The sequence below is a fragment of the Narcine bancroftii genome, chromosome 1 (assembly GCF_036971445.1).
Source record: "Narcine bancroftii isolate sNarBan1 chromosome 1, sNarBan1.hap1, whole genome shotgun sequence".
Taxonomy (NCBI): domain Eukaryota; kingdom Metazoa; phylum Chordata; class Chondrichthyes; order Torpediniformes; family Narcinidae; genus Narcine; species Narcine bancroftii.
Window position 1 is genome coordinate 279,363,006 of NC_091469.1, and position 26,827 is coordinate 279,389,832.

At 42.1% G+C, this 26,827-nt stretch overlaps 2 protein-coding genes across 8 annotated transcripts in view; both read left to right on the forward strand.

Annotated features, from left to right (window-relative positions):
* cars1 (cysteinyl-tRNA synthetase 1) overlaps positions 1–20,022 on the forward strand; it is a 99,127-nt gene extending 79,105 nt beyond the window's left edge. For 2 of the 3 annotated variants that reach the window (XM_069900784.1, XM_069900777.1), the window contains 3 exons: positions 8,209–8,268; positions 15,346–15,429; positions 19,320–20,022. In XM_069900784.1, the coding sequence (XP_069756885.1) occupies positions 8,209–8,268; positions 15,346–15,429; positions 19,320–19,445 (270 nt within the window). In that variant the 3' untranslated portion in view covers positions 19,446–20,022. Of the gene's footprint in view, positions 1–8,208; positions 8,269–15,345; positions 15,430–19,319 lie in introns of those variants that run through there. The other variant, XR_011345578.1, reaches the window with a different exon arrangement.
* Positions 20,023–25,483: 5,461 nt separating this feature from the next.
* Positions 25,484–26,827, forward strand: part of nap1l4b (nucleosome assembly protein 1-like 4b) — an 88,968-nt gene continuing 87,624 nt past the window's right edge. For all 5 annotated transcript variants that reach the window (XM_069900890.1, XM_069900870.1, XM_069900899.1 and 2 more), the window contains exon 1: positions 25,484–25,587. The gene's annotated coding sequence lies outside the window, so the exon portion shown is untranslated. The remainder of the gene's footprint in view (positions 25,588–26,827) is intronic.

The window sequence follows — 26,827 nt, forward strand, 5'->3', positions numbered from 1 at the left end:
ACAGCAACGTGGACTACAGATCTTCATATCTTGTCCCCTGTAAGGGTTGCATTCCTTTCTCACAATTCTTTTATCACATCTGCTCCAAGGATGAGGTCTTCCATGACAGATGATCTGAGATGTCATCCTCCTTTATGACCATCACTTTCCCATTTACAACCATCAACTCAGCCCTCACCCATATACCGTATATTTTGCCATACAAGTCGAGTTGTTAAACCCAAAAAAACCTCAAAAAATGGGGGTTGACACACGCTGGTTGACTTGTATACATTGAAATATGTGATATCCTCCATTACCTGCACATCTGCACATAGAATTCCCTATGTCCTCACCTACCACCCGCAAGCTTCTGCATCCAACACAACTCTGCCATTTCTGCCACCTACTATGTGATCTCACCACCAGATATATCTTCCCATCTCTGCCTTACACAGGGACTGCTCCCTCCGTGACTTCCTCATTATTCCTCCCTTCCCACCAATTGCTCCCTTGACATCTACCCCTGTGACTGCAGGGAGTGCTACACTTGCACCCACACCTCTCTCACCACCTTTTGGGGCCTCAAACTGTCCTTCCAAGTAAAGCAAAATTTGTGAATTTGCTAGGGTCATCCAATACATTAGGTGCTGCTGCTGTGGTCTTCTGTACATCGGAGAGACTGGACGCAGACTTGGAGATCGCTTCATTGAGCATCTTGCCTCTGTCCGCCTCAATCGTCAGGATCTCCCAGAGGTAACCCATTTCAATTCCCATTCCATTCCCTTGCCGACATGTCTGCCCATGGTCTCATGCACTGCCAGACTGAGACCACCTGCAAAATGGAAGAATAATATCAAATATTCCATCTGTGTACCCTCTAACCAAATGGCATTAACATTGACTTCTCTAGTTTCCATTAGCTTCCCCCCCCCAACTCTATCATCTATCTTTCCTTCACCTCTGTCTCCCTCTTTCTTTTCCCTGTCTCATTTCCTCCAGCTCTGAATTCACAGAACCACCTCTTCCCCTCATGTTTCCTCTCCTCTCCTCCTATCCATGTCTAATCATCACCTTTTGGCTTTTAGACTGTACTTCTTCTCCTGCCCTTTCTTTCCCTCTCCTCAACCTTTTAATTCATATGTCTGCCTGCTTTTTGCTCATACTTTGAGGAAGGGCTCAGGCCCAAAACGTCGGTTATATATCTTTACCTCCTGTGGATGCTGTGAGATCAGCCGGGTTTCTCCAGCATTTCTGTGCTTTTACTGAGATCATCACTGAGGTCCCCCTTCCCTCTGTCGACAACATCTACAGTGAATAGTGCTTAAAAAGGACTCAGATAATAATTGAAAAGTCTTAACATGCAGTCCGCAGTATCTTTGAAACAGTACCCTCAAAGAAGGGGTACAGGAGCAGAAAAAACAGAACTGGGAAGCAGCTTCTTTCCTCAGGCAGTGAGACTGTTGAACAACCCTGTTAACCTGTCAATTATTTTTATACAATACATATTTATTTTAGCTCGCTTTGTATACAAATCATTTGTCTGTAGGGTTGTACTGTGTGTGCACCATGGTCCAGAAACATGCTGTTTCATTGTGATGTATATCCACAATCAGATTACAATAAAGTTGAACTTAAATTCTGACCTTGCAGCATCCAGTTCTTGTGTTCAAATGTAAAAGTTGATCCTTTGGATTTATTGGAAGATTTTACGGTTATGTTTCTTGCACCTGGTACTCCTCAGCATAATCTCACTGTCATGGAGCATATTGCAGGAAAATTTGAAAACAAAAAAGCAATTTACTTAAATGATGAGAGATTGCCTAGCCCTTAGACCACACATGTCAAACTCTGGCCCGCGGGCCAAATATTTGGCCTGCAAGATCATTTCAAAAATGTATTAGAGGTGGCCCGCCCTGCAGCGAGAGCCGATGCTGTTTTTTGGTAATGTCACCCCCACCATCCTCCCCCTTCATTGCACATCCTTCCCCATTGTAACACGAGAAATTGTAACATGAGAAGTCATCAGCCGGCAAGCCAGTTGGAAGGCTCCCCGCACAACCAGTCACTTCTCCCACCTGTCGAGCGGTGCGGCGGATGGGCAAGCGCCTGTGATTTCCTGTCGGCGCGACGGGCATGGCAGGCTGCGCATGGCCCCCGGGCAGCGCGAGGCCCGCGCGACTGGCACCGGACGGCCTTTCCACAGCGTGAGCGCACTTCTCCCGGTCGCCACGGCCTTCAGCGCTTGCACCCGCGCGGACCCCAGGGACGGCTGGTTCGGCCCTGCACGTGAAGAGAGAGATGGTGGCTGTCCACAAAGGCTGATCGGCAGCGCACTGGGCCTGAGTGAGTGGGTAAGCAGGGGTGGGCAGAGGGTGTAGGTGAGGAGTAATGGGCAGGGGAAGTTATGGTGGTGCGAGGGGCAGTTAGAGGGAGGGATGAGTAGAAGGAGGTGTGGATAGGGAAGAGGTAAGAGGGGAGGGGCAGGGCGAGTAGGAGAGGGGTGATTAGAGAGTGAGAGACGGGTAGAGGAAGGAACAGGTTGAGGGAAGAGGCAGTAGAGGGGCGTGTATAGGATGGGATGGGTAGGGGCAGAGCGAGTGGAGTGAGGGGTGAGTAGAGGTTGGGTAAAGGACTGGTCAGGTAGAGGGATGGTGGGTCGAGGGTGAATAGAGGCCTAGAGCCTGAGGAGTGAGCAGGAAATGCTGAGTCCTGATGCAGGTCAAAATGGACACAGCCTGTGAATGCTGACTACATCTCCACAGGGACCAAATAGGCTTCCCTCAGGTCAAGCAAAGGGTGAACTTGAGCTACCTACTCCTGACCTGTAACATTATCCTCCTAAAGTTATATCCTATTAAGTTTAACATTACATATGTTGAAAGAAGAGAAAACATGCAGATGTTGTTGAAAATTTTCAATAAATATTTAGTTCGGCCCTCGACTTAGTCCAAGTTTTTAATTTTGGCCCTCCGTGAATTTGAGTTTGACACCCCTGCCTTAGACACAAGGGAACTGGTTGTCCCATAGAGGAACAGCAAGTAATCGGAAAGTTAGCATAATGCTATTGTTTATTGCAAGGGGAATTAAATATAAAAGGAGAAAGGTTGTGCACCAGTTATATTAGGGCATTGTTGAGACCATGTCTGGACTACTGTGTGTATTCAAATTGGTTTCTTCATTCAAGACTGGGTTATATATGTGTTAAGAGTAGTTCAGTGAAGGTTTAGCAGACTGATGTTTAGCAGGCTATCTTGTGAGGAAAGTTTGGACACACTGCTGGATCTAGCTTGTATCTGCTGGAGTTTCGAAGAATGAAAGGCGATTTGATTGAAATATACAAGGTCCTCAGTGCCCTGTGCCTGGACCGGGGCCGCGCCTCCTTCTTTCTGCCCGGACCGGGGCCTCCGCCTGCCTCCCCCCACACCCCCCCCCTCGCTTTTGCCCGGTCGGGGCCGCCGCTGGCTTCCCTGTGCCCAGACCGGGGCCGCTGCCTCCTTCTTTCTGTTCGGACCAGGGCCTCCGCCTGCTTCGCTCTGCCGAGGCCGGGGCCACCGCCTCCCCTCACTTCTGTCCAGACCGGGGCCTCCTAACATACTCCTAACATATAAATATAGGAAATGGCAGGCGGAGGCCAACAGGTTGGATTGCGACCAGGTATGGTCCGACCTAGGAGGGGAGGCAGGCCTCTCCAGCCCAGGTAAGAAACTTGCATAGGAGAAGGCCCTCAGATATAAAACCTACGACCCAAGGACCTCGCTGCCACGTCCCAGCTTGCTTGGACATGGCACATGAACCATGGGTGTTAAGGGTGGGGCCAGTACTGCGCACACTGCACTCCACCTAAAAGCTCCTTTGCGCAGGCCCGGGGACGTGTTCACATCCTCCCCCTCCACGTCCTCCCCCTCAAAAGATGCTCACAAACTCAAGCTTGCATGCTGGAACATCAGAACCATGCTAGACAAGGCTGACAGCCATCGACCTGAACGTCGGTCTGTCCTCATCACACATGAACTCCTCAGACTTGACATCGACATAGCCACTCTCAGTGAAGTCCGCCTTGTAGGCAGCCTCCAAGAACGCGGGCTACACACTCTACTGGTCTGGCAAGCCTATGGATGAACGACGCCTATCTGGTGTAGGCTTCATGGTCAAGAACTCCATTGCCTCCAAACTCGAAAACCTCCCGACAGGCCACTCGGACCGGATCATGTCCATGCGACTCCCCCTTCAAAACAAGCATCTATCACCCTCATCAGTGTCTATGCTCCAACCCTCCAGGCAGAACCAGCAGAAAAGGACAAGTTCTACACTGATCTGCGCAACCTCATTCAACGCACCCCTACAGCCGACAAGGTTGTCATCCTTGGCGACTTCAACGCTCGCGTCGGCAAAGACTCAGAAACCTGGCCAGGAATCCTGGGCAAGCATGGCGTCGGCAAGTGCAACGACAAAGGGCGCCTCCTGATGGAGCTCTGCGCAGAACAGCGGCTTGTCATTACAAACACCCTTTTTCAGCAGAGGGACAGCCTGAAGACTACCTGGATGCATCCCTGATCCAAACACTGGCACCTCCTGGACTACGTCCTGGTGCGAGAAAGAGACAAACGAGATGTGCTCCACACCAGGGTCATGCCCAGCGCGGAATGCCACACTGACCACCGGCTTGTTCGCTGCAAGCTCAACCTTCACTTCAAGCCAAAGTTCAGGAACAGTAAAGCCCCCAGGAAGAGGTTCAATGTTGGAAACTTGCAGTCAGACGAAGTGAGAGGAAACTTCCAGGCAAACCTCAAAGCAAAGCTCGAGGATGCAATCCGCCTCATGGACTCGTCCCCTGAAACCCTCTCCGATCAACTGAAGATTGCCATACTGCAATCCACTGAAGAGGTACTGGGCTTCTCCTCCAGGAAAAACAAGGACTGGTTCGAGGAAAACAACCAGGAAATCCAGGAGCTGCTGGCAAAGAGCGATCTCCCCACCTGGCTCACCTTGCAAAGCCATCCTGGCCAGAGAAGAAACGAGCCTTCCATCGTGCATGCAGCCATCTTCAGCGTAAACTCCGGGAGATCCAAAATGAGTGGTGGACTAGCCTTGCCGAACGAATCCAGCTCAGCGCGGACATTGGCGACTTCAGGGGTTTTTACGAGACTCTAAAGGCTGTGTACGGCCCCTCACCCCAAGTCCAAAGCCCATTGCGCAGCTCAGACGGCAAAGTCCTCCTCAGCGACAAGATCTCCATCCTCAACCGATGGTCAGAACACTTCCAATCTCTTTTCAGTGCCAACCGCTCAGTCCAAGAATCCGCCCTGCTCCAGCTCCCTCAACAGCCCTTAAGGCTAGAGCTGGATGAGGTCCTCACCCGGGAAGGGACATATAAGACAATAGAACAACTGAAAAGTGGCAAAGCAGCAGGTATGGATGGAATCCCCCCAGAGGTCTGGAAATCTGGCGGCAAAGCTCTGCATACCAAACTGCTTGAGTTTTTCATGCTCTGCTGGGACCAAGGAAAGCTGCCTCAGGACCTTCGTGATGCCATCATCATCACCCTGTACAAAAACAAAGGCGAGAAATCAGACTGCTCAAACTCTAGGGGAATCACGCTGCTCTCCATTGCAGGCAAAATCTTCGCTAGGATTATCCTAAATACAATAATACCTAACGTTGCCGAAAATGTTCTCCCAGAATCATAGTGCGGCTTTCGCGCAAACAGAGGAACTACTGACATGGTCTTTGCCCTCAGACAGCTCCAAGAAAAGTGCAGAGAACAAAACAAAGGACTCTACATCACCTTTGTTAACCTCACCAAAGCCTTTGACACCGTGAGCAGGAAAGGGCTTTGGCAAATACAAGAGCGCCTCGGATGCCCCCCCAAGTTCCTCAACATGGTTATCCAACTGCACGAAAACCAACAAGGTTGGGTCAGATACAGCAATGAGCTCTCTGAACCCTTCTCCATTAAAAATGGCATGAAGCAAAGCTGCGTTCTCACACCAACCCTCTTTTCAATCTTCTTCAGCATGATGCTGAACCAAGCCATGAAAGACCTCAACAATGAAGACGCTGTTTACATCCGGTACCGCACGGATGGCAGTCTCTTCAATCTGAGGCGCCTGCAAGCTCACACCAAGACACAAGAGAAACTTGTCCGTGAACTACTCTTTGCAGACAATGCCGCTTTAGTTGCCCATTAAGAGCCACCTCCTCAGCGCTTGAGGAGGTGTTTTGCGGAAACTGCCAAAATGTTTGACCTGGAAGTTAGCCTGAAGAAAACTGAGGTCCTCCATCAGCCAGCTCCCCACCATGACTACCAACCCCCCCCATATCTCTATCGGGCACACAAAACTCAAAACGGTCAACCAGTTTACCTATCTCGGCTGGACCATTTCATCGGATGCAAGGATCGACGTGATAGACAACAGACTCGCCAAGGCAAATGGCGCCTTTGGAAGACTACACAAAAGAGTCTGGAAAAACAACCAACTGAAAAACCTCACAAAGATTAGCGTATACAGAGCCGTTGTCATACCCACACTCCTGTTCGGCTCCGAATCATGGGTCCTCTACCGGCATCACCTACGGCTCCTAGAATGCTTCCACCAGCATTGTCTCCGCTTCATCCTCAACATTCATTGGAGCGACTTCATCCCTAACATCGAAGTACTCGAGATGGCAGAGGCCGACAGCATCGAACCCACGCTGTTGAAGATCCAACTGCGCTGGGTAGGTCACATCTCCAGAATGGAGGACGATCGCCTTCCCAAGATTGTGTTATATGGCGAGCTCTCCACTGGCCACCGAGACAGAGGTGCACCAAAGAAGAGGTACAAGGACAGCCTAAAGAAATCTCTTGGTGCCTGCCACATTGACCACTGCCAGTGGGCTGATATCGCCTCAGACCGTGCATCTTGGCGCCTCACAGTTCGGCGGGCAGCAACCTCCTTTGAAGAAGTCCGCAGAGCCCACCTCACTGACAAAAGACAAAAGAGGAAAAACCCAACCCCAACCAACCAATTTTCCCTTGCAACTGCTGCAACCGTGTCTGCCTGTCCCGCATCGGATTTGTCAGCCACAAACGAGCCTGCAGCTGACGTGGACATCACCCCTCCATTAATGTTCGTCCGCGAAGCCAAGCCAAAGAAGGAAGACAAGGTCCTCAAGGGTCTTGTTGAAGTTTTAGTAATGTTTCCTCTGGTGGAAGAATCTAGAAGTGGGATCATCATTTAAAAATAAGGAAACAGCCACTTGAGACACAAATATTTTTCTCCAGACATTTGGGGATCCGTGGAAATCTTTTCCTCAAACTGTAGTTTAAGGCAGAGATAGATTTCTCATAAGCAAGGGGGTGAACTATTAATGTTGGTTGGTGAATATTTGGGGAATATTAAATGGCTCATGACGTCCTAATTTATGTGATATCCAAATCTGTGAAAATGGATCTCACAAAAATGAAGCACGCAATGTAATACACGACTGATGCTGAATAGACAAACATGGAAAGTGACTGTTTTGAAAGAATGACAGAGTACTTTGACATCTGTAGAATCACGTAAGGTCTTCTTGAGAGAGAATTAGTTGCACAGTATGTCACAAAAGATTGATATTACCCAATCTGAGAAAAAAAATGGTTTTATTACTTATTGTTAATGATTGGAAGAGAACCACCAGCAAAATGCTCTTTGCAGCTTTGGCAGTCCTGACGTTCTTACCTGCAGTGTTTGACCCCAGACACATTCACCTCAGCAACAGGCCTGAAGCTAGTTTTGCTGAGATGAAAGACCAGCTTTGTATTTGGGCCTCAGCTTTATGCCTGTTGTGTTTCTAACACAATTGCATTCATTTGATTCCATTCATTACGATTGCACTCCCTATAATCCACACCTGTGGATTGTAAACTTGAGTGCAGGGAAGCGATTTGATTTTTAAAAAATAATTTTTTGTTGATGTTTTTGTGAAATGTACTTTTAATTTTTTATTTGATTTTCGTAGTATTAAATATTTTTTCCGATCACTTAAATCTATTTAAATCATTTTTAAGTGTCTCCAATGATAAAACAATCCCCAGCAGCAAGAGGTCAAGCATCATGTGTCTGAACCTCTACACTCAGGTTGTGCAGCTGCAGAGATTGTGTGGAATGTGAATGCACGATGTGCACTGAGAGTTGAAGGCAATCAGGGCCCATTGTGTTTATGGCAAATTTTAGCCTTTTAACTCTGCTGTTTCTTCAATAGATTGAAGAAGTGAAAAATAGGAAGAAGGAAGAGGCAGCCCAGAAGAAAAAGGAGCTGGAGGTAAGCACTTGCCACGTGTTGCCAGGGACATCGTACCAATATATTGTTTGTTTCAAGTAACTTGACCGCTTTGATGGAAATTAGCACTAAGTAGAGGGCAAGACTCTGACTGATCATTTATTTATCTCAGTGCTTGGGTATTTGCATCTCCTTTTTATATTGAACCATAATTATACACTGTAAAGGTTAGTATACTGAGGCACTTGCATGAAAACAAAATGGGGTATTGGATTCCCATTGTGCATTTGGGCTTTTTTCTTCTCAAAATTTAATGTGGGTGGAAAGAAAAAGGTTGAAAACCACTGTTTAAATCATACTTAATTGACTCGTTATGTGCACAGTTTCAGAACTCCAAAGGAAATGGGCCAATGACAATTTTTCTCAAGCACAATATTTCAGTCACAATTGGGTCTAGAGCAGTAATTCTCAACCTTCCCTTCCCACTAACCTTAAGCAATCCCTTACTAATCACAGAACACCAATGGCATAGAGATTACTTACAGTGGTATGTGAGTGGAAAGAAAAAGGTTGAGAACCACTTTACAGTCGTATGTACATGTTAATGGTATGTTAGTGTACAGTGTACATTAACCTGCAAATTAACTTTGCGTATATTGAAATGGCAAATGGAGTGTTTGCCTTTGTTTACTCGAAGGATTGAATTTAAGGGGAATTCGATTTCAACTATACAGGGAAGTAATGAGGAGTACTGTGTGCAATTCCCCTCAATGCAGAAAAGAATATACTGAATTTGGAGGTGATGCAGAAGTGGTTGGCCAAATTGTTTCTGGAAATAAGCAGGCTATCTTATGAGGAGAGATTGAACATCCTTGGACTATATTCATTGGCGTTCAGAAGAATAAGAGGAAATTTGAGAGAAATGTATAAAATAGATGAGATAGAAGCAGGTGAGATGAGAACTAGGGGAGATAGCCTCAGTATTCTGAGATGTAGATTTGAGACGGAGATGAATGGGAACTTCTTTTCCAGAGAGCAATGGATCGATGGAATTCTCTTGCCCACTGAAGCAGAAAAGGCTGTATATTTAAATATAGTTAAGACGCAGATAGATAGTTGAAGAATGAGAAGAATTGGGGAATAGGCAGGTTAGTGGCACTTGTGGCCAAATCAGCCATAATCTTGTTGAATGGTGGAGCAGACTTGCTTCTGCCCCCATTTCTTATGTTCACCCCTTCCTCACCGTGGCATATTATCCAACAGCCGTGGAGATACAGCCCCTGTTCTTGCACTCCCTCCTCAAGCCATCCAAGGACGAAAATAATCTTTCCAGGCAAGGCAATCATTCACATGCACATCATCCCATGCTCCTGGTGAGAGAGAGACCATGTGCGGACTGGGCACCCAATTTGCAGAGCACTAGCAGTGGCCATCCCAAACTCCAATTGCTTACTATTTCAACTCCCCTTCCCATTTGCACACCAAGCTGTCTGTCCTTGGCCTTCTCCACTGTCAGGATATGACCCAGTGCAAACTAGGGAGAAAAAAAAACCTGTCTGAGTAAAGTATGCCCCACCCTTTCACTAATTTTGATAATTACAGGGAATCATTACCTCCTGCATTTGCCTCTCTCATAAGAACATAAGAAATAGGAACAGGAGTAGGCCATCTGGCCTGTCGAGCCTGCACCGCCATTCAATAATATTGTGACTGATCTGATCATTGACTCAACTCCACCTACCTGCCTTTTCCCCAAATCCCTTAATTCCTTTTTTATGTAAAAATCTATCTAACTGAACCTTAAATATGTTTAATGAAGTAGCCTCAACCGCTTCACTGGTAGAAAATTCTACAGATTCACTACTCTCTGGGAAAAAGTTTTTCTTCATCTCCATCTTAAATCTACTCCCCTGAATCTTGAGGATGTGTCCCCTCATTCTGGTCTCACCTACCAATGAAAACAATTTTCCTGCCTCTGTCTTATCTATCCCTTTCATAATTTCATATGTTTCTATAAGCTCTTCTCTCATTCTTCTGAATTTGAGCGAGTATAATCACAGGCCATTTAGTCTCTCCTCGTAGGTCAACCTCCTCATCTCTGGGATCAACCTGGTGAACCTCCACTGTACTGCCTCCAAGGCAGTATGGAGACCAGAACTGTACACAGTGCCTTGTATAGTTGCGGCATGACCTCCCTGCTCTTGAATTCAATTCCTCAAGCAATGAAGGCCAACCTTCCATTTGGCTTCTTAATAACCTGTTATACCTGCAACTCAACTTTTTGTGATTCATGCACAAGCACTCCCAAGTCCTTCTGCACTACAGCATGCTGCAGTTTTTCACCATTTAAATAATAATTTTCTACTCTATTTTTTTCCTACCAAATGGATGACCTCACATTTACTAATGTTGTACTCCATCTGCCAGACCTTTGCCCATTCACCTAATTTTACTATATCCTTCTGCAGTCTCTTTAGATCCTCTGTACAATTTACTTTTCCACTCAATTTAGTATCATCTGCAAACTTGGCTACACCTCACTCTGTCCCCTCTTCCAAATCATCAGTGTAAATGGTGAACAGCTGCGGGCCCAGCACTAACCCCTGCATCACCCCACTTGCCATTGTCTGCCAATAAGAAAAACACCCATTTATCCTGACTCTCTGCCTTCTTTCAGTTAACCAATCCCCAATCCATGCCAATATACTTCCCCCACCTCCATTCATCTGTATCTTATTGATGTCTCTTGTGCAGCACCTTATCAAACACCTTCTGGAAATCCAAATATACAACATCAATCTGTTCCCCACTATCTACTGCACCCATTATATCCTAAAAGAACTCCAGCAAGTTTGTCAAACAAGACATGCCCTTTCTGAATCTATGCTGCTTCTCCCTGATTGAGCCCCTTTCATTCTAAATGTCTCACTATTTCATCCTTAATGACAGCTTCAAGCATTTTCCCAACTACGGACGTTAAGCTAACTGGCCGATAGTTGCCCTTCTTCTGCCTACATCCCTCTGGTTCTCCATTTCTTTGGCTTTTTTCCCATAGCCGCTCATCACCCACTTTCATCCCCCTTCTCCTTCCATCCATTTACTACACCTACTGGATCTCCTCTCCCTTCTACCAAATTGAATCTCCCCAAGTGGTTTCCATAATCAATCTTCCTTATCACCCTCCAGCAACTATCCTCTCCTCATCTGCCTCTCTGTCTGTATCTACCTATCACTTGGTTGCCTCTGCCCCCCTAATTCTACACTTCCCTGTATCCACCTCAGCCCAGCACTAGCTCCTGTCTCACCTGTTCACCCTCTCTTTATACTGCTCATCTTCTCTCTCCACTCAGACCTAATACAAGGCCTCAACCCAAAATCTCAACAATTGCTTTCTTCCCCCACTGATGCTCTTCAACTCACGGAGTTCCTCCATTAATTAGTTGTACAAACCTCAATGTGTTGTGGGAGGAAACTACAGCACCTGCTGGTTATGTGCAGAACCTGCAAACTCCACCCAGTCAGGACAGAGTTGAGTTTAAAGCCAGGATGCTGGAGTTGTAAGGCAGTGCCTTCAGCTACGATGGTGAATCAATTAATCTTAACTAGAATAGATTACAATTCCAGCAATAAGAGCTTCTCGTCTGGCCATGGAGGCCCAATATTCCAATACAATGTTTTTTCCAAAAGACAAATATATGTGTGTGATGTTGGGTGCCAAACAGGGATTTTCAGATATTTACATAATGGTTGTTAATTGCAGTTAATTTATTACATTGTCAACTTTACTCCTGTTGAAACTCATTTTATCATTCACATTCCATCTGTATAATCACTGATATCCCCTTACCAACTCTCCTCCCCTCCCACTACCTCTCCCCTTTGCCTTCCCCTGACCATCCCCCTTGCCCCCTCTCCCCCAGCCCTTACTGCACTGATTATTGCACATTTTCAAATCAACATTCCATTATAAAGATGTTAAATAATTGGAAACTTCCTATACAAACTGTCACATTATGATAACACGCACTTGTCAATCGCACCGGTGTTTCATTTTCGCACTGCTCCTGAGCAGAAAAAACACATTATTCCAAACAAATCTACAGTTCATCTTAAACTAGTTGAAATATTGTATTTTAGTTTATAATCCATATAAAAAATAAAACTGAAATCAAATTTGATATGGCATTAATTTCGAGAGTATGTTAGCCCGCTCTCTATAACTGCTTTGTCTGAAAAATCCATCAAATAATTTAATAATTGAGTGCCGTTTTTATTTAAAAAAAAGGTTAAAACTAACAACAGGCCAAAACTGTTAAAAAGCTTGACAAGACTGATTAAAATTATGCTACTAAGGTAAACACCTGAGATAGTTCAAAAATTAATTGGAAAATGTGATGTGCAGCTTTGCGAATTGATGAACAAAGATGAGCCAAATGGATTTCCTTACTAATTATTATTTCTTTAAATACATTTATATATTGCAGCAAATATATAACAATTTCAACAAGGCCTGAAATTGAAATCATTTTTAAACAAACTCTTTACATCAAGAGATGGAGATTTTTTTTCTAGTCAAAGTCAAGTAATTCTATATCTATTCATGTAAACATTCTAAAAGCCAAGGTCAATGATATTGAGAGTCTGGACACAATAGGAAACTTTGACAAATTAAAATGGAATGGAGGTTCATGCATGAGAGTTTTGTGGAGGAAGTTTGAGCCTTGTTTTTATACGAAGACTGCCCAGCTTGTGGGGAAAGAAAATGCTGAGTTGAAGAGGGCAGAATTATCAATGATCATTCATAATTCTTTTCAACCTATCCAAGACCTTTCAAACAGTGAAGGAATTTAGCCTCTGCAACAGCGATATTTAAAGTTTTTCATTGGATTTGGCCAAGTAAACATTGGTGCAGACTCCTGGCAGAGGTTAGAGAGCCAGGGAGCACCTGAGTTGTAATTGCTTTTTCTTGTGTCATGAAAGATCATTAAAAATGGAGAAAATTCAAGGATATGCCTTGAGTTGTCTTTACAAGATAAGGAGGTGATTTAATCACACCAGCACTGAAAAAGTCAGTGAAATGGCAGAACACCTTAGATTTCAACATTCAGGGTTGAAATGTTAAATTGTCAAATCCTGCAGAGCTGGTAGAAACCAAATTCTACAGAGTAGGGGCTGGAATAACTGTAGTTTTGGATTGACTGTTGCAAACTCAAGGATGCCAAAATCAGAATTTATTGTCATAAGCAAGTCACAAAATTTGTTGTTTTGCAACAGCATCAGAAGGCAAACATTCATATAAAACCACCTTACAACATAAAATAAAAATAGTGCATGAAAAGTCAAAGTAAGGCAGGGTCTTTAGTTCATTGATCATTCAGGAATCTGATCGCAATGAGGAATAAACTGTCCTTGTGCCACTGAGTGCTTATCTTTAGGCTCCTGTAGCTTTTTCCCGATGGTAGCAGAGTGAAGAGTGTTATGAGCCCAAAGGACCCCAAAACCCAGCAGCAATAGACATTCACCAAGACAAGTAGTTACTAAAACAAAAGTTGTTTTTAATTATCTTTAAACATGAAAACAAAATCAAACTTTTAACATCTCTATTAACTTAACTAACCCAACTTAACCCCCTTCTAATGTAATGTGTGTGTAAATTCAAGAAAAGTTCTTGAATTCACAGTTCAATCTCACTTCTCATTCTTCCAAGTTCATTGGTTTCAGGCAATTCTTAGACTGTACACAGAATTTAACATGTATGAAGTTCACCAGGCTTTGGTGCCCAAAAGGTAAATGTTTACCTCTCAGGAAGGTTCTTTGTAGATTTGCAGCGAGATTTGTTGTTTCAGGATTTCCACAACTGAGGTACCACCATTAGTTACCTCAATGCCTTGCTGATGAAACTTGCCCCATCAGGGTTCTCCAGATGATAACCTCTTTCTTTCAGCCTACCACAGAGTTCCTTTTTGTTCCGCTTATTCCAAGAGAAACATCAGACAGATAGCACTTCCAGCCATCCGCCACTCTGGAGTTTCTGTTTCAGTTCCAACCAGCTTCTCCTGCTTGTTTCAGCTGTGACTCTCTCTCTCCATCTCAGATTCCAACTGCCAGCCACATGTCCTCTCTCTCTCACTTGCAAATCCTTCTCCAGCAAACAATAGGAGTCAGTCTTCTGCTCCAATCTGTTGTTTTAGGTAAACAAACCTCTCAATGACCTTTGAGTGAGCACTTTGCAGAAAGGTCAGAAGTCTTGTAAAAATATTCCACACAGAAGACCTGTCTCCAGTCCATTCAATTCATGACATCATTTCAATTAACACCTACTTGTGAAATGTGCATAGCATTCTCCATAGTTTTTGTAAAGTCAGTGAATATGAATTCTTCAGAATTTCAATTAAGATCTGTTTTAAAGTGTGTGTATGTATGTAACCTACTCTAATTTTACCAATTTATCTCCCAAAAAAATCTCCAAAATATTACATGACAAGGCGTGGCCTGGTTAGTAGGAGTCCTTGAGGATAGAAGCTGCTTTCTTAAGACACCGCCTCTGGTCAATGTCCTCCATGGAATGAAGTCTGGTGCCAGTGATATCGCAGGCCGAGTTAACAACCTGCAGGAGTTTTTTTTCTTGTCATGAGCTTTTGCGCCTCTACCAAACAGTGATGTAAGCAACTTGAAAACTCACCATGGTACACCTATAGAAGTTTTTGAGAATCTTTGGTGACTTACTGAATCTTCTCAAACACCTCAAAGTATATCTGCTGGCGAGCTTTCTCACACCAGGAATTAGAGGAGGATCACAAAACCAGTTGTCAGTTTTGGAACAGGAGCCAAATTTTGGACAGCTCAACTGGTGTTTCAGGGAAGAAGATTAAAAATAAGTCAGTCATACTGTAAACATTAACCATCTCTGACAGAACTGGCAGAGGTCCATCATCTTCTGATCAAATATGTGTGTTGGGGTAAGAGAGAAGAAAGAAGAGGTAAGGGTGAAATGGAGGTTGTAGAGCTGATCAGATGTACAGATTAACAGAATTATCAAATCTAACTCTGCCAGACCAAGTAATTACATTTTATTTCAATGTGAGAGATGAGTGACTAACAGTATTTATCTCCTTAAAGGCAATGAAACTAGCAAAGAAGAAAATCCCTCCCAATGAAATGTTCCGATTAGAAAAAGACAAGTATTCCAAGTTTGATGAAAATGTAAGTATTACATGACATGGAGCTAACCTCATCTATCGCCTTGGCTAGAGACAGCTTCTTAAAGAGGTATTTAGACCACAAAGACCCAAATTAAATCTCTGCTGATTGCAATCATATGAATGATTAGAAATGCTGTGTTCTTACAACATCCATCAGAATAGATGGATAAGTTTTCCCTGTAGGAATTCTTGGTGGAAAGTGAAAGTAGAAATTAAGTAAGAATATTATCAAAGAGTGCTGTCTGTAAGGAGTTTGTACGTTCTCCACATGTCTGCATGGGTTTTCTCTGGGGGCTTTGGTTTCCTCCCACTGTTCAAAATCTACCGGGGTGTAGGTTAATGGGGTGCAAATTGGGCAGCAGGGACATGTGGGCCGAAATGGCCCATTACTGTGCTGCATGTCTAAATTTGAAAAAATAAATTTTTAACTTTAATGCCTTCCAGAATTAAATGTTGTTAAAATCAGGACTTACTGATAAGGAATGCTAACTTGAACATAGTGAACTAAATTCCATTTTGGTTGATTGGTTGGTAAAGAGAATAAAGGAGAGCTTTATTGAAAGATCATTATACAAATTTTGTGTTTTTGTTTTGAAAGCATAAATTCTAATGGTTCTGCAGATGTAGATTGTGTCCAGTACTTCATCCAAGTGTCCATCATTTAATTATGTAGTTATGTGCCTATCAAGCCACCACAACAAGACATAATATAAGTGGCATACAGAATTTACTACAGAGGAAGTGTGTGGGATGGGAGGGCAACATTAGTATATAGTAACAATAGGGTGTTGAGGAAGGTTCATCTGCATAAATCTTTCAAGATGATAAGATGGTGATTGCCTAAACATATTATTCTTCATAATGAAGATCAGAGTACAAAAGCAAGTAACTTGAGAATTGTCCTGTTAGCACAATTACAACAGATATTTGTCTGTGAGAGCTAAAGATATATGCCAGAATTTCTTTTTAATTTTGACGATTTGACACACTAGAAGGCTCTTCCAGCCCATGAAACCCCTACTGCCCAATTAACCCACCTGTACATTTTGGAGGGTGAGAGGAAACTGGAGCATCTGAAGCAAACCCACACAAAGGAGACCGTACAAACTCATAGCAGACACCAGCTGATTTGAACCAGGTTCGCTGGCATTGTAGTAACGTTGTGCTAACCATGCTACCTGTGGTTCCAGGATGAAAGGTTTGATTATGTGTTTAGGTTTGAGAAGTTGAGGTTCTTCTCAGAGCTAAGAAAGGAAAGATTTGATGGAGGTATCCAAGATTATGACAAGTTTAACTGAGGTGGATAAAGATAAACAATAACAGTATAAGGAATATACTGTTCATTATAAGGAATATACAGTACAAAGAATATAGATGTAAATCTTTGAAGATAAAAGGGGGGGGTATGGGAGGGTATGAGGAACAGCTTTATACTGGATCAGCATGATGTAAGTAAACTTGCAAGGAGACAGGTGGGGGGGGGGACACATGAATAGAGTTGAGAAATGGGACTGACTGGAATTGTTTTATGGAGATAGGACTTGAGCCTCCAGTTTCTTAATGACTAATAATTGTCATTGAGGAAGATTTGCATATATTGAATTCACAAATGCATGACACAATTAAATTGGAGTTACTATTTCTATGCAATAATGGCCAGATTATCTGATTGAGAGATAAATGCCCTTTTTCAGAAAAGCATCAGGGGACCTTGATATCCATGCAAGAAAGAGCAGAGGTCTCTGGTTTAATATTCCATTTGAAATTGAGCATCCCCAACGATGAAGCATTTTCTCAGTGGTTCAGAGGCCAGGTTCATCTGCTGGTGAAAAAACACAGCTGAACCATTCTCATTCATCAATCCAGCATGGGCTTCTTGTATCTCTTCTTTAATTTAACTTAGTAATGTTGGTTTTATGGTATGCAGAGCCAAGCACTCAAATAATTGAAGCAGGGAAAGAGCATTCACCTATTCAAATCGGAAGCACTTCCCAACTCTGGCTATCAGGATTTCCTGATGTGGTCATTTCTTTGAAAACTTTGGTTCTTTGCATTTGATCTATTGATAAATCAAATGAATGCCTTGCTTTGGCTGTAGGTCTTCAATTTAGAATGTCATTTTTACCCTCTTACACTACAGCATGTCGACAATAACCAAGAGATTGCCATGCAAATTAAGTGAACAAAGACAAATATAAAGAACTTGTCAATTGTTTCATTTGTCACTTTAGTTTCACAGTGAGCAGTTTTGAATGTTGTCATTTAGAATAGATAGCAGTTTTCACACAACTTCCCCATGATGAAGACTTAGGGACCCTTACGTTATGGCTGTTCAGGAAATGGAAATTAGCCCTTACAAAATTCACAAATTTGAGATGCAGAGTAAAATTCAATCTCACACAATTTATGTTGGGGGGGGGACAAAAGTAAATGAACACAATGCTTTTTGATGCATGCGCAGATGGCACTACACAATTCAAAAAATTGCAATGTCGACCATTTTATCAGAAAGCAATCCACCAAAATTTGGCCAGAAATCCTTCAAAGAATTGTGGGATGTTTGGCATTAATTTAAAGACACAGAATAGCCCAACAGAAAGTGTCTTATAAGGTATGTGACTTGATAGCTATCCCTGAGTACCTTCCTGGAGCATTGGCACATATTTTGTAGTAAATGGGATGACACTTCACCCTACTGCTTTGTGTATTCAGAAACAGTATTGTCAATAAGCTGCAGCTCATGCAGATGCTTTTATCAGACTACCTTCCCATTTTATTCCTATCCATCTGAAGAAGCAGTGAAAGCTAATGTGATTATTTTTTGTGCACTAACTCAAAGAAACAAAAATAAACCATGGTTTCAACCTTTATAATTGCATTGTGTGATCCTTTCAGGAAACTGTGTGTGAGGTGTTTAGGTGGGAGCACTTTGCAATCTTATTTCAAGAGTATTAAGTATCAATTGGTATTAACTGCTCCAGCTCGCATTTTAAAATGGCCAGAAAGTAACTGATGAAAACATATACCCAAGCATAAACCTCCAGAAGATTCCAATTCCATGAACGACCACTTCATTGTCACAATAGACATCCAATCTCTCTCCACTTCCATCACCTATCAATAAATTCTCAAAGCACTTCATTTCTTTCACCTCGTCCACAAACCTCCATTATTTGGGAATAGTGTAGGGAATTAAAATCTGAACTTAAAGTTGTTTAAGTATTATTTTATATTTCAAAGAAGTACGATCATTGTTTTCCTTTGATACCAATTAAAATTCTTCATTTTTTTGTGAACAATTGCATAAATAACTTTCAGTATTTATTGGATAGCATATAGGTCAAATACAATGAAGTGGTAACATCATAGCAGAACTTGCGAGAGTTATAGCTTAATTGTTTAAATTACTTATTCACATTTGAGCCCAGTCCTGGCTGACTATACCTTAAAACAGGGGTGGCCAACCTTTTAATTTTAAATTTAGACATACAGCACAGTAACTGGCCATTTCAGCCCACGAGGACATACCGGGAGTGTAAGACTCGTGGGCCAAAATGGCCTGTTACCATGTTGTATGTCTAAATTAAAAATTAAAAGGTTGGCCACCCCTGCTTTAAATGAAGGGAAATGAACCCAATTGTAGAATTGCAACTGCAAGATCAGATAATACAGATGGGTGATTGGGCCTGCTTAGTTCATCCATGTAGTAATTACCGCATATTTTGTCATGTTACAGGACTGAAAGTCCAAAGTTCCTTTGAAAAAATGTATGGCTATTTAGAGTAATAATGACTTGTTTTGTTATGACAAAATTTAAGCTTTGCTTACTTTTCATTGTCTGTTGTGCTATTTTTCAAATACTTAAAGTTAGTTTTGCTTATTTTCTTAAAGGGATTTCCAACTCACGATACTGAAGGTAAAGAACTCAGCAAGGGACAGATCAAGAAACTTAGAAAAATTTATGAAACTCAAGAGAAGTTGTATAATGAATATTTGCAGAATGGCAGCACCAGCTAAATCTACTACCAGGATGGTGTTTTCAAGAGAAAGAAGCACAATAAACGGTGGAAATAAACAAATGTGACTTATTTTAAATTCAGTGATGAGAGGTGCCATGAGGAACAAACTACTGGACGTGACAAAAACTGAGGTTCTGAACGGTTAAATTTGCTCTTCAATGAAGAATTAAATCCAAATGATGAGAGAATGGATAGCATATAGGTCAAATGCAGTGTGTTGGACACTTGCTATTCACATAGAGGACTCGATTTTAATCCATTCTGGGTTGATTAAACCTGATGATTTGTGAACAATCCATGTGCTGTTCAATTCAGTTCCTAATCGCGCGTACTCATTAAACAGTAATTGGTAGCATCATTTAAAATGAAGAATGGCTGGTGAGCAATATAAACCGTTTTGAGAGTAAATATGAAGGATCACTAATGCATCTAACCAAGCTTCAGATGACCAAGAAATAGACAATTCAGATAATCCATACAATATACACTAAAGTTTGACTAAATCATGTTTGGGGGAACATGCTAATTGCTTGATACTTTCCTTCTCCCATAAATAAATAATTTCCGTCCATGAATTATGTACTTTACTGTCATTTTTATTAATGGTCTTTTGATTTAAAATGTGAGATTTAGGTGTAGATAAAATCTACATAAAATCTGAAATACCAAAATTTTGTTTTCTGCTAGTCTGCTTTGAGAAAACAGAACTGATAGGGACCAGGATATTGCTTGATCAAGCTTTTTCTTGATCATTGGTAAAACACAAAAATCTGCAGACACTATGGTTGAAGTAAAAACATAAAGCTGGAGGAATGCAGCAGGTCAAGTAGTGTCCTTTAAATAGCAAAGGTAAAAATACATAATTGATGTTTTGGTCTTGAGCCCTTGTATCTGACTCAAAAGAGAAAAGAAGCTCTCTTTTTCTAGTGTTAAACTTTATACTTCTGACTTATGTGGACAAAGTACTCTAGCCCAAATGTAGATTATTTTTTCTGGAATATGAGTCTGATTTCTTTTGGATTTGTGTATCTTTCACAGTTCTCAATTGGGAAGTAACTAATTCCTACAGGTCTTCCTACTTAAACTGTTGCACCTTAGCAACTCTTGCAAACAATGATCACTTTATTTTAAAAGATGTTTTGATACTTGGGATTTCTAAGTATACTATTTCTTAAATGCAATCTCTAACTTTTAAGTAATTTGTCTGCAAAACTGCATTGAAAAATGAGAGGCAAACAATATAAAAACTTTGGCAACTTTTTTTAACAAGACGATTGATTTATCAGTTTTAAATTATACTAATAGTAGTTCATTGATCATTGTCATGCTGACTTGACCTCCGTGGACTGAGCAAGAAGAAGAATGCTTCATTCTCACTTTCTGGTCTTAATTTTTTTAATGGAAATCTGAAATAGGAGAATTAAATGCTCTGTCTCTGTGAACCATTAATATTCTGATTTGGGAAGCTTTGCACATTCTTTCCAGCCAGACTGTATGTAATCAAATATTAACAAATTTTTCCACCTGTAAATTAATTTTTGTAACTATTTTCACATCTCCATCTTAAGATACCAATCCTGATCACCCTCATGAACACTTCCCATTGACACTTCTCAGAATCAAATTTATTCCAATTTATTGTCAGTACATACATGACATATAATCTTGAGAATTTTTCTTGCAGGTGAGGCAGAATTGCAACTTTTTGATAGTGCAAAAAAAACCAGACTCGACGTACACATCAGAATCAGAAATTGTTGTCATGAACAAGTCATGAAATGAAATGTGTTGTTTTGCAGAAGCGTCACAGTGCAAACATTCATGTAAACTTTATAAAAATAGTGCACAAAAAGTCAAAGTAAGGCAGTATCTTTGATTAATTGATCATTCAGGAATGTGATGACAATGAGAAAGAAGCCTCCTTGTGCCGCTGAGTGCTCATCTTTAGGCTCCTGTATCTTTTACCTGATGGTAGCAGAGTGAAGAGGGCATGGCCTGGGTGGTGGGATCCTTGAGGATAGAGGCTGCCTCATATAGATGTCCTCGATGAATGAAATCTGATGCCCGTGATGTCACAGGCTAAGCTTTGCAACCAGCCAGAATCTCTCCATGGTACACCTGTAGAAGCCTTTTGAGTTCAAAATACTGAATCTCCTCAAACACCTCACAAAATATAGCCATTGGCAAGCCACCTTCATGATTGCATTGACATGGGGGTTCCAGGACACATCCTTGGAGATGTTGATACCCAGGATTTCCACTTTTGAGCCTTTGATGAGTACTGGTTTGTGTTATCCTGACTTTCTCCTGAAGTGCACAATCATTTCCTTGGTTTTGCTATTGAGTGAAAGGTTGCTGTGGTCACACCACTCAACAAGCTGATCGATCTCCCTCATTGCTGTTTGTGATTCTGCAGACAACCATGCTGTAATGGGCAAATTTCTAGATAGCATTGGAATTGTGCTTGGCCACCCCTAAACAAATAAAGAAATGTAAACAAACTGACTGTGATACAGAGGGGGGAAAAAAATCAAAAGAATGCAAAAGTAAGAGTCCTTAAATAAATCCCTAATTGAGTTTGATGGAAAAGTAGCCACTGTTCCTGAACCTGGTGGTGCGAGTCTTGTGGCACCTAAACCTTTTTCCTGATGGTAGCAGCGAGAACAGTGTGTGCTGGGTGGTCCTTATGCAAACCTTGAGTTTGTTCGGACGTAGAATAGATCATGCCACAGAATTATATCTTCCATAGATTCACACTTTCCTGAACACTTCTGTTTTTTGTACTCCTTCTCAATTCATCCCAACTTCTTATCCCTGGTAAGTTTAAAACAAATTATAAGTTGTAACTTTTTTCCCAGTTAAGATGTACTTACCAAATCAGCTTCACACGACAAAATTTGCTGTTTATGTTTCAATATTACAAAGATGTTAATTTTTATTTTTGAGATTGTAACAGGGCATTTTATTCTAAAGCCTGAAACTTTAACTCATAGTATTTGTCAGAAAATTGTGAATAAGTAACATAGCACAAATTGAGTGTTTTACCTGTACACCACTCATTTCTGAACATTGGACACTGAGGATTGTGCATGACTGCAACTCAACCTGCAAACTTGGTTATTAATGCTACAGAGCAGCAAACTGATAGCTGAGAAACCAGAAATATCTCTGTCACGGTAAAATGTAGGACATTGTTCATTTTGCTATGATTATAGAACTTTAAAAGGAATGAAGTGTTAAATGACAATCAAAAAAATAATGTTGGGTTCTCACTGAAGAATTTGGCATTAATCCAATCTGCAATACTGATTAAAAGACAAAAGTTTTCATCGTGGTAAAAATTAACTGGAGAAAGTGTAAATAGTAATGCATATAAAATCTGAAAATGCTGAAAGAAAAAAAATCTGCATACTGGAATAATGAAATGCAAAGGCTGACATTTTGAATTACCTGAAATAGTCAAATTCCTAAGGCTGTAATATCTCTAGTTGGAAGGTGAGGTGCTATTGGTTGAGATGAGAGTGGATTGAAGAATAAACACAACTGGAAGATTGGGGTCAAATGTACAGATTCAAAATTATCATCCAATCTAAGTTCCCACATTGTGGCCACTGAAAGTGTTTTAAATTGGAAGAAGTAACTAAATCACTGTTTCATCAACAGTGGTGAGGGAGGAGGTGAAAGAGCAGGTCTTGTATCATCTATAGGGGGCTTGGTAAGTGCCATGAAAAGGGTAACAATCCCTTCAGAATGCAGGGAGAAGTGAAGATGTGACGTGGTCGTGTCACTTCAGAGATATTGGAAGTTAATGGTTGGAGCTGTTGAATGTAGGTTAGTATTGTAGATGATTGAAGAAACATTTAAGAACTGTGTGTACAAGTTCACCATTGCTCTTGTAAATTTGGATGCAGGCATATAAGGTGTGATTTATTCTATACTCCCTCTTTATTCCCAACTACCTATTGCAACCCATCATGTAGAATTTAATCCTCAGTAAGACAGGACATGTCTGTTGAACATTATGATGTTACTATCAGCATATAGAACAATGATAATGGCTTTAGTGTTAGTTTGACTAAATATTTTTTCTCTGCGACAATATGCTCCACATTTTTGTTTTATTTTGCACTACCTATTGTACTCAGGGATAGGTTGACTTACCTGGATAGTGCATAAAATAAAGTTTTTCCTTGTATTTCAGGACATGTCAATAAACAATACAATTCCATGCTTGAATCCATTTTGTCATTTTTACATCAGAAATGACAATTTCTGATGCTTTTGTTCCTTAGATGTTAGTGTGATATATGTTGTTTTATATAGTATATAGATATGATTTTGGGAGATAAAGTGTGGCAGGTTTTTTAGTGTAGGTCAAATACAAACAGTTCAAAACAGATCTCATTTAAAATACTGGAGCTAGACAGGTAACTAGTGAACCTGGAGTAGTGAGAAGTGAGATTTGACTGTGAATCAAATAACTGAACTTGCATGCACATTACATACATGTGTGCTTAGAATTTCTTCTCTTTGGCTTGGCTTCGCGGACGAAGATTTATGGAGGGGTAATGTCCACGTCAGCTGCAGGCTCGTTTGTGGCTGACAAGTCCGACGCGGGACAGGCAGACACAGTTGCAGCGGTTGCAGGGGAAAATTGGTTGGTTGGGGTTGGGTGTTAGGTTTTTCCTCCTTTGCCTTTTGTCAGTGAGGTGGGCTCTGCAGTCTTCTTCAAAAGAGGTTGCTGCCCGCCGAACTGTGAGGCGCCAAGATGCACGGTTTGAGGCGAGATCAGCCCACTGGCGGTGGTCAACGTGGCAGGCACCAAGAGATTTCTTTAGGCAGTCCTTGTACCTTTTCTTTGGTGCACCTCTGTCACGGTGGCCAGTGGAGAGCTCACCACATAACACGATCTTGGGAAGGCGATGGTCCTCCATTCTGGAGATGTGATCTACCCAGCGCAGTTGGATCTTCAACAGCGTGGGTTCGATGCTGTCGGCCTCTGCTATCTTGAGTACTTCGATGTTAGGGATGAAGTCGCTCCAATGAATGTTGAGGATGGAGCGGAGACAACGCTGGTGGAAGCGTTCTAGGAGCCGTAGGTGATGCCGGTAGAGGACCCATGATTCGGAGCTGAACAGGAGTGTGGGTATGACAACGGCTCTGTATACGCTAATCTTTGTGAGGTTTTTCAGTTGGTTGTTTTTCCAGACTCTTGTGTAGTCTTCCAAAGGCGCTATTTGCCTTGGTGAGTCTGTTGTCTATCTCGTCGATCCTTACATCCGATGAAATGGTGCAGCCGAGATAGGTAAACTGGTTGACCGTTTTGAATTTTGTAAAATTAATAGTAATAAGTTAAAGTTTGGTCGTTTTCATGTTTGAAGATCATTAAAGTCAACTTTTGTTTAAGTAACCATTTGTCTTGGTGAATATCTATTGCTGCTGGGTTTTTGGGGTCCTCTGGGCTCATTAACATCCTTTTCAATGAAGTTCCTTAAAGCACTGTTGCCAACTCACTCATTTATCCCTTCACACATTCAATTTAGACTCCGAACATCAGGAGACTGCCCACGAGGTGACTAACTCGTCTCTTCTCGTTGCACGATGTCTCACTCCCAGGGTCGCGCCAGAGACGAAAAGGATGAAGGGCAAGGGAAAGACTGAAATGGTGAACAGTGAAGATACCAACGCCTTTGGCAAGGAAGGAAGTGCTTTGAACAAAAACCACCGGTGAAACGCAGTGAACATCGCTGCTACAATTCCCGGCGACTGAAACGGGAGGACGAGCAGAGTTTAGTCGTTGATTGGATGATGCACCTTTCACAATATTGGAAGGACGTGACTTTCGGCATTTCAAATGCAGCTGAATTATTACTATTCGATGCAGAAGAACTTGAGGATTCCCCTCAACAATCTGCCCCTTTCGAGTTGGACTTTCCGACGGTATTTTCAGATCTCAAACCGCGACACCAAAGCGAATGGCTACTTCTCATTGGTTGGCGGCACGGAGTGCGATGTCAGCGCGTGAGCCGGCCTGGGCGGTGGCCAATGGGATGCGGTTTCTTTGGTGTCCGCCATTAACGCGAGGAGGTGACTGAGAGGCAGCGGCGGGGGAACTGTCGCGGAGGAGAGCCGGTGAAGCGGTGAGTGGGAGCGCGGAGGGGTGGGTGAGTGAGAGCGCGGAGGGGTGGGTGAGTGAGTGAGGGTGGGGAACGGCGGTGGAGGGACAGGTGTGCGTGGGTTGGATCTGCCGGGGGGGGACGGACGGACGGACTGGCCGAGCTGCTTCAGGCGGGCCTGTTTCCTCTGCGGCTCCCCTTCACCACGCTGCGGGCTGCGTTCAGCTGCGGGCCGCGCCATGCCAGCGAAGTGAGCCGCCAGTTGAGAGCCAGGCAGTAAAACCAAGCCACTGCTTTGTGGAAATTAACCCACGAAATTTAAACCCAAGGGTTCAGGCACTTGGAGGCATTATAACTGGAACAAACTATTGCACCCCTGTCGGAAATTTCAACTTTAAATCGTGGGTCACAAAAGTTCACGGCAGAACCTGTGATTTTTTTTTTTGAAAAATGAACAGCTTTTCAAGTGTAAATTGTGTTAATTTAGCTGTTTATTAAAGAAAGAATTCAACACTGGTGTGGCAGTTCATTTTGAGCGAGGTACTTAGAAACGTGCGATATTAGTCGTTACAAATGATTGTAATCCAAGTTGTCCGTGTCCTTTCTCAGTTTGAAACAAAATGTGGATTTCAGGTTGGAACCTATTTAAGATTGTAGAATTAAAAACATCTGAATATTAATAAATAACCAATATCATAAAATTACAAGATCATCAACTGATTTAAAAACTGGAATCTGCTCTGGACTCGAGGTACCCTGCATTTTTATGTCATAGCGGAAGTTGGTGGATAAATTGGTTGCAATCTAAAAGGTCATAAAAGTAAATATAACATCCTTCGCTTGGGAAGGAGGGAGACATAAAGCAGAAAATAATTATCCTATCATCTGGAAAAATTGTAAAAATCATTATTAGGAAGTATTAGAGTGATTTTAAAACAAAATGAAAATAAGCAATGCTGATGTGACTTTCTATATTAATAAAGTCTAACTCTTCAGAATTGTTACGCCACTTGTTCATAGAATTTAAAACAATTATTATTCCTAAACTGTTAATATTAAGACTGGCATTTGATTACTTTGCTGGAGTTTTTTTTGCAAAAATTGTAACATGGAAAGATTTGGGATACACGCAAGAACCTGGAGATCTTGAGATCTGCAGCCACACATAATCTGCTGGAGGAACTCAATGGGTCAAGCAGCAATCAGTGAGAGGAAAGGAATTGTCAGAATAGTGTAAAATAGAGGTAGCTGGTATGATGAGAAA